Source organism: Gekko japonicus, unplaced genomic scaffold, assembly GCF_001447785.1.
Source record: "Gekko japonicus isolate JY-2015 unplaced genomic scaffold, Gekko_japonicus_V1.1 scaffold576, whole genome shotgun sequence".
Taxonomy (NCBI): Eukaryota; Metazoa; Chordata; class Lepidosauria; order Squamata; family Gekkonidae; genus Gekko; species Gekko japonicus.
In genome coordinates this window covers 738,273-747,121 of record NW_015172022.1, presented here as the reverse complement: position 1 = coordinate 747,121, position 8,849 = coordinate 738,273, and the positions used below count along the sequence as shown (strand labels likewise).

The 8,849-nt window shown below is 52.4% G+C and overlaps 1 protein-coding gene across 1 annotated transcript in view; it reads right to left on the bottom strand.

The window, feature by feature from the left end:
• Positions 1–8,849, bottom strand: part of KL (klotho) — a 30,863-nt gene that overhangs the window by 7,661 nt on the left and 14,353 nt on the right. Inside the window, exon 3 of the mRNA XM_015420514.1 lies at positions 8,732–8,849. Within this exon, the coding sequence (XP_015276000.1) occupies positions 8,732–8,849 (118 nt within the window). The remainder of the gene's footprint in view (positions 1–8,731) is intronic.

Below are 8,849 nucleotides of genomic sequence, written 5' to 3'. Positions count from 1 at the left end.
TTCATTGGCCGATCCGCCCTCTGTATACACGGGTAATTACTCACGCACGCCCACTGCCATACATAAGACAGAGCTGGGCTCTCGGAACCATCCTTAGAGGAGTTTCGGTAACAAAGGCAGTATGATTTTGGATGGTCCAACTAGCCCTAAGTGGAGTCAGATTTTGATTGGTACTTAGATGGGAGACCACCAAGGATGTCCAGGGTGGCCATGCAGAGGCAGGCAATGGCAAACCACCTCTGAATGTCTCTTGCCTTGAAAATCATAAAGGGTTGCCACAAGTTAACTGTGACTTGATGGCACTTTCCACCTAGGGTTGCCATGTCCCTTCGTCACGCCAGCAGGGGGATTTGGGGGAGCGTTCCAGGGGTGGGCGGGGGCATCAGCACATTGGGGGTGACACTCTGCTTTTTGGGCAAAACTCTATGGTAAAAATGGCCTCAAACCATAGAGTTTTGCCCAAAAAGCAGAGTGTCCCCCCCCCCACGTCACCAATGTGCTGACGTCACTTCCAGGTGACATAAGTGTGTCGCGCATGGTGCCAGGGGTGGGGGATTTCTTCTTGCCAGCCAGGTGTCCAGCAGCAGGCAGGAGCCCACCAAAGCAGAGGATCCCCCACCTGATGAATGGTATCCCTGTTTCCACCACTTTTGCTTCCATTTAGTCCCTCAGGTCCCTTTCCTTATGCTCTGTTTGTCAGCAGGATGGAAGTGCTGCCAAGTTTTCCTGCCTCTGTCTGCCCTGGAGCCCATTCTTAAATTGCCAAAGCATCATGTGACTCCCCAGTGCTCCAGCAGGGTTTGTATTCAGGAAATCCCAAAGAACAGACTAATGAAAAGGTTACATACCATTATCACCTTTCCCTGTCACTTCTCTCTTGAATACTCATAAGAGTCATTCCCTCATCCTCCCTCCAACCCCCACATCTATTTTTGGCTTTATCTTGCCTCCTTTTCATGTCTAAAAGAATTGCAAAAAAAACACATTGATTCTGTTACTTGCACAAAATACCAGTTTTAAATTTTAAAGCTGTCTTCAAATCATAACAAAAATGTATGTATTTTCTTTTGCATTCTCTTTTTGTTATAAGTATTTGCCATACACTTGGTCATGTGTGACACTGCCCCTAGTGCCTCTTAATGCTTCCCCCTTCCCACAAACACGAAGAACAAGGGCAGCCAGCCAGCATGAGGACATGAACTCAAGATATAATTCCTAGTCCTATGTCCCAAAAGTGTTGAAATCTGAGAAATGATATTATCAGAGATTGCACATGGATTTCCCATCAAAAAGGAGAGAAGACATGACAGCTGATCCATGGGGAAAGATCAAAGTCAGCACAGAGGGTATCCCACTACAGAGCTGCTGGTTGCTGGGTTGACAATGCAGAAGAGACACTATGCAGACTCCAGCCGTGGGATCGGGTCCCATTAGACACAAACGTCATCGTCCCCTGAGTTAGCAGTCATTCTGCAACAAGCTGTTCTGTCAGCAGAGAAGTAAGAAGGAGAAAATGTGCGATGTAATAGTGATGGCAAGTGCAAATTTGGAAAGAGATTATTTATACCCTGGTTTTCTACCCAATGAGGACGCTGAGCAGCTTACAGAATCATTCTCCCTTCCTCCATTTTCTCCTCACAACAAGAGCTCTGTGACAGCTTAGGCTGAGAGTGATTGGGCCAGCACACTTCCATGGCGGGGTGGGGATTCAGATAGGGGTTTCCTGGATTCTAGTTGTAATGTATCCATCTCAGACTGTGTGCGTGGCCAATTCACCACGCGGTCATGAGAAGTGGCCGAGCTTCGCTCGCAGTCCGGCGCATACCGGCAGGCTAGGCTCCCAACCGAGAGCCTATGGAACTCTCGGCCACTTTAAATAGCCAATCACTTGTGTGTGGGTGTGTTTTGGGTGTGGGGTTGTTGCACATATAAACCAGCCTGCGAGCTGGTTAGTTTATCTTGTTCCGAACCTTTAATAAAGTCTTAGAGCTGAATCACTGCGTTAGTCTAAGGACTTTTCACTGGCGACGAGGATGGGATTCAATCTCCCATGAACAATGACCCGGATGCAGATTTGAGCCTCGCATCGAGCCCCAACACTGAGACCGCCCGCCGCTACGCTTCGAGCCTGGTCTCTGGTAGCCGCTCCTCGCTCCGCACCTTGCATGCTGACCTCGAGAGCAGTAGCACTTCCCGCTTCTCTCTAGCCTCCGCTGCCTCCGCTGCCTCCGTCCCAAGCTACCTACAATCCAGGAAAGAACAATGGCAACTTCGCAGGAAAGCATCGCCGCATTCGACATCTCCCGCCCCGCACAGTGGGAGACCTGGATAGAGATCCTGGAGAGCTGCTTCGACTGCCATGACATCGTGGACCCGGGTAAGAAGAAGGCCCACCTCCTCCGAGCCTGTGGCATGGACACAGTATTGCTGATCAAGGACTTAATTGCGCCTAAGCAAACCAAGGATGACTCCTATACCATGTTGGTCAAAGCACTGACCAACCATCTTGCCCCAAAGCCAACGAAATTCGCCGAGTGCATGGACTTCTTTGCACACGAACGCCGAGGTTGCCATTTCCGGGACGCCATCTGCCGCTCCTGCAACAAGCAGGGCCATATCGCTCATTTCCCGACCTGGCGGACGCCCTGCTAAACCAGTTCCTTTTGGGTCTTCGGGAACCCAAACTTTGGAGGAAACTGGTTAGCCAGGATGACCTGGACCTAGACAAGGCGCTCAGGGAGGCCGCGGCCTATGAGAAGGCGCACCAAGACCACTGTGTGCGGGCAGTCCATTGCATTCAAACAGCACTCGAGTCGGACACTCAGAGAATGATGAAGTGCTCCAGGTACGCCGCCGTCCTTCCCAGCAGCATCGCGCCGGGGGAGTGCCATCGGCAAAAGCCTCCTCTGCGTCATCTCCATGCGCCAGCTGTGGGGAAGCACACGAACGCCGAGGTTGCCATTTCCAGGACGCCATCTGCCGCTCCTGCAACAAGCAGGGCCATATCGCCAAGGTCTGCCACTCCCGATGACAACCTCAGAAGATTTCAACTCACCAGACATCTGATCTACACATGGACCTGCATACCCTCTCAGCCCACCAGCAGCAGCACCAGGTAAGCAACTTGCCCCCCGATAGCCCCAATAAGGTGCACGTCATGGTGTTTATAGAGGGGTCCCCCCCTGCAGTATGGAAGTGGGCTCTGGCTCTTCCTACTCCATAATTTCGGAGGAAACACTGCGCTTGCTCTGCCCACGGGGGGGACCTCCTCTGAAGAAGCCACAGGGGTTTAAGTTGCAGGACTTTAGCAAGAACCCTGTGGCGGTTAGGGGCTGGGGCAAGTTTGAGGTGCAATTTCAAGATTTCAATGGACAATTGGACTTGCTGGTGGTGGGTGGGAGGCGCTCCAGTCTGTTGGGACTTTCATGGTTTGGGCCCCAGGGTTTGCAGCTCATGGGTGTGAATCAGCTTTGGGCTGAGGATTTCGCGGCTGTGTGTAATGAGTTTCCCAGGTTTTTGATAGCACTCTGGGCCACTACACCGGGGCCCCCATCTCACTCGAACTCAACCTGGCCATCCGCCCCATTAGAATCAAGGCCAGGCATCCCCCCATAGCTATGAGGCCTAAAATCGAGGCAGAGCTGGATCGCTTGGTGGCCCAGGGGGTATTAGAACCCATAGCTTCTGCACGGTGGGGGACTCCGATAGTCTCCCCGGTGAAGCCTAACAGCGATGTGTGAATCTGTGCCGATTATAAGTGCATGCTGAATAAAACCCTCCAAGACCACGCGTATCCAGTACCAGTGGTCGGTGTTTATAGAGGGGTCCCCCCCTGCAGTATGGAAGTGGGCTCTGGCTCTTCCTACTCCATAATTTCGGAGGAAACACTGCGCTTGCTCTGCCCACGGGGGGGACCTCCTCTGAAGAAGCCACAGGGGTTTAAGTTGCAGGACTTTAGCAAGAACCCTGTGGCGGTTAGGGGCTGGGGCAAGTTTGAGGTGCAATTTCAAGATTTCAATGGACAATTGGACTTGCTGGTGGTGGGTGGAAGCCGCTCCAGTCTGTTGGGACTTTCATGGTTCGGGCCCCAGGGTTTGCAGCTCATGGGGGTGAATCAGCTTCGGGCTGAGGATTTCGCGGCTGTGTGTAATGAGTTTCCCAGGGTTTTTTATGGCACTCTGGGCCGCTACACGGGGGCCCCATCTCACTCGAACTCAACCCGGCCATCCGCCCCATTAGAATCAAGGCCAGGCATCCCCCCATAGCTATGAGGCCTAAAATCGAGGCAGAGCTGGATCGCTTGGTGGCCCAGGGGGTATTAGAACCCGTAGCTTCTGCACGGTGGGGGACTCTGATAGGTGAAGCCTAACGGCGATGTGCGAATCTGTGCCGTGTTTAATGTGGGGTGGCCGGGTGGTGATTACAACCCCGTTAAAGGAATGAGTCCTCACGGCGCTACACCTGCCGCACTGGCAGGGGCACGAATTTTTGGCAAGCTGGACTTGGCCCAGGCCTACCAGAAACTGCCGGTGGATACCGCCACGGCGGAAACTCAGACAATAGCGACACACAAGGGGGCTTTCAAGGTACATAGACTTCGGTTTGGGGTATCGGTCACGCCCAGCATTTTCCAATCTTCCATGGACAATTTGTTAAAAGGTATCCCAGGAGTGCAGCCATTTCTAGATGACGTGCTCATCGCGGCCCCAGATGCGTCGACCTTCGTCAACTGGCTTCAGACTGTGCTTCAGTGTTTCGACTCGGCCGGTCTAAAGGTCAAGCGGGGAAAATGCCTGCTCGGGGTTCCAAAGGTGGAGTTTTGAGGATTTGCCGTGGACGCCCAGGGAATCCACCCCACGGCCGACAAGACCAAGTCCATCATGCTGGCTCCCCTATCAACGTCCAAGGCGGAGTTGCAGGCTTTCCTGGGCTTGTTAAATTTTTATCACTCCTTTCTCCCTCTGAAGGCTGTGGTAGCGGAACCTCTGCACCACCTCCTGGACAAAAATGCTCCGTGGGTTTGGGGCCCGGAGCACGCCACCACTTTCCAGGCGGTAAAGGACCTTCTTGTCTCCAATTCAGTCCTTTCCCATTTCAATGAGGCGCTGCCAGTGGTCCTCGCCTGCGATGCCTCTCTGTACGGAGTCGGGGCAGTTCTGGGCCACCAGTTACTGGATGGCCGGGAGGTTCCGGTAGCGTACTATTCCCATACCTTGTCGTCGGCAGAGTGCAACTATACGCAGATTGACAAGGAGGCACTTCCAATTGTGGCCGGGGTGAAGAAATTTCACCATTACCTGTATGGTCAGCCTTTTATGATCCTGACCGACCATAAACCACTTCTCGGCCTCCTTGCCCCTGACTGCCAGACCCCCCAGATGACTTCGCGCCGGGTGCTCCGGTGGTCAGTTTTCTTGGCAGGTTACTCCTATGTGCTTCTTCACCAGCCGGGAAAAGCAATGGGACACGCTGATGCTTTGAGCCGCCTTCCGCTGCTGTCCACGGATCTAGACCCAGCTCCAGCTCACCAGGTTGCGCTGATGGAGGCTCTCCCCAATCAGCCGGTGCATGTTCATGAGGTGGCCCGCCACACAGCCCGGGACCCAATCCTTTGCCGCGTCTTGGACTGGGTGAGAAGGGGGTGGCCTACGGCCCCAGGGGGGGCAGACTTCACAGCATTTGCCTCCCGCAGGGATGAGCTGTCGTCCCACAAAGGCTGTTTAATGTGGGGTGGCCGGGTGGTGATTCCAACCCCGTTAAGGGAATGAGCGCTCTAGGGCCTCACGGCGCTACACGAAACACATCTGGGGGTAGGCGGGATGAAAGCCCTGGCCAGAAGTTACGTCTAGTGGCCAGGGCTGGACCGGTATCCCAGCCCTGCCAAGTATCCCGTCCCGAGCCTCCCCGAGCTCTCGCCAGAGCCTGGGAGTCCTCACACAAGCCCTGGTCTCGGCTCCACTTGGACTTTGCAGGGCCATTCCAGGGTCAACTCTTCTTTATACTAGTGGACACATACAGCAAGTGGCTCGAGGTCGTTCCAGTGCTGTCCACCTCCTCCAGAGCTGCCATCCGGGCAATGTGGCACATCTTCAGTGCCCAGGGTATTCCTGACACCCTGGTCACCGACAACGGCTCAGCTTTCACCTCGAGCGAATTCCAGGACTTCACCGTTACTACGGAATTCGCCACGTCAGATCGGCCCCGTTCCACCCAGTGACCAACAGCCAAGCCGAACGCATGGTTCGGACGACCAAGGCTGCACTCTGCCGTTTGGACAGCAAGGACTGGGACTACAAGCTGGCCACATTCCTCTTTGGCCAGAGAACGATGCCCCACACCTCGACAGGACACAGCCCAGCAGAGCTCCTTTTGGGATGGCGTCTGACAACCAGGCTGGATCGCCTTCATCCCGATCGAGCCCTGGATGAAGAACCGCCCACGGAGTCAACTGAGGCAGCCAGAGGTTTTTTTCCCAAGGATCCGGTCTACGCCCAGAACTATGCACAAGGCCCACCATGGATTCCGGCCCGGGTGGTGAGAGTCCGGGGACCCAGGTCGTATGAGGTCTCCAGCAAGGACGGCCAGATACTACACTGCCATATCGATCAGCTGTGGCGGCGGGTACTGCCACATGACCCAGAGGACTTCGAGGACCCAGACATCCCGGAAACTCCCACTCCACCTCAGCTACCGGACACCCTGGCCCGGCACAATGAGGCATCAACAGACAGCACAACCGGGCCCCAAGAAACAGCACTACCAATACCACAACCGCCAACACCACCCATCCCTCAGCCGAGTATTACGATGTCACCTTCCACCTCGGTTCCTGCACCTTGCCGCTCAACGAGAACCCATAAAGCACCCTCCTATTTGCAGGACTTTGTGTATGGATGACTTTTGGACCAAGGGGGGAGGGGTGTAATGTATCCATCTCAGACCGCGTGCAAGGCCAATTCACCACGTGCAAGGCCAATTCACCATGAGAAGCGACCGAGCTTCGCTCGCAGTAACAATGGGACAAGCGGATCCTAGCCAGCACCTATCGGCAGGCTAGGCTCCTGGCTGAGAGCCTATGGAACTTTCGGCCACTGTAAATAGCCTCTGCAATCAACCTGATATGTAAAAGAGCATATTTACTTCCATTTCATGCTCTTAAGATATGTCTGATGTAAAATGCATTGCTTAAAACCTATTTTTAAAGAGGATACATGATTCAGTAAAAGTCTGTTATTTCTCCACCTCATGATGAGAGTTATTTTACAGTGTCAGTGCATCTACTACGTTAATTTAGAAGAAGAAGAAGAGACTGGATTTATACCCCGTCCTTCACTACCCAAAGGAGTCTCAGAGCGGCTTACAAACTCCTTCCCCTTCCCCTCCCCACAACAAACACCCTGTGAGGTAGGTGGGGCTGAGAGAGCTCTGACAGAAACTGCTCTTTTTCAAGGACAGCTCTTATCAGAGCTACGGTCATCCAGCAGGTGCAAGTGGAGGAGTGGAGAATCTCTGCGCACTTAACCACTACACCAAACTGGCTTAGAATAACAATGGCCACTCTGACTGGCAAGCAGTAACAACAATCTCCAACCAATCCAAGTTGAACTAATAAAAGCCTTATGTCTTACATCCAGAGCTATTTTGGGGCAGGAACGCACAGGAATGGAGTTCGGGGCGGCCTTGCCTGGACTCCCCACAGATGCGGGGCCCCCCTCCAAGGGCTGGCTTGCCCGGGCTCCCTGCAGCCGTGGGCGTCCGGGCAAGCCAAGGGAAGGCAGTTTAAACTCCCTTCTCTTCCCTTCAAGGGGGGCCTCGTCCGGGCTCCCCGCAGCTGCAGGGTGCCCGGACAAGCCAAGGGAAGTCATGGGGTGTGTGGCCTAATATGCTAATGAACTGTGCTGTCAGGGGTGTGGCCTAATGTGCTAATGAGTTTCTGCTGTTGGGTGGGACCTATTATGCTAATGAGTTCTCCTGCTGGGCTTTTTCTACCAAAAGCCCTGCTTACATCAGAATGGTTTTAGGGGGGGGGAAGAGTTTACCCTTGGCAAAAGGCATAATAATTTTTTTAAGTTGCTTTGCTATTTTAAAAAAGAAAGTTGCATTTTACTTCTTCTCAAAGCATCTCTTTTCATATAAGGGATATTTGCAGTTTTAACATTACTTTGCAAAATTGCTGTGAAAGCAAAGTAAGGCTGCAGTAACAGTTATTTCCATTTCGTTATTACTGGAAAATGAATTCTTGCAGCCTCGCAGAGCATCCAGAAAGGCCCAGTAACCTTACACACAGGGAGAAAGAGAGAAACAGAGAGAGGGACTCGGTGTATATATATTCTTATCTGACAAATATTTACTCAGCTATCTGAGGCATTAAGGCTAATCACTGGCTATTTTCCTCCAGAAGCCACTCACTGCAAACCATGTAGGCCATATACACACACATCTCCAGGTTATATCCAAGCAGGCGGCTAACTTTTTGTCACCACCAATGAGGGCAGCTTTAGATCAACAAAACATTATCCACGCTTGTTGGAAAGCAGTAGGCAACCCCAAAGGAACATAAGTCAGTTCCTGTGGAACCTCATTCTGCTATGAACACCTGGGTAAATGTTTAAGTACCCAGTGAGATCAGTTTCTGCAAAAATATATTTAAAGAACAAACAAGGTTATTCCCCTTAACAGTTGTATCAGGAAAAAAAATAGGAACAATAATGTCATTTCCAACAATCCCTACCTTTTAAAGTTTCCATAATGAATCTCTTGAGATAATACACATACTTGCTGTCATCCCTCTTGGTGCGTCCCGAAATAAACCAGCTGTTCTCCACAATAAAGATCTGGGGTCTGTTATA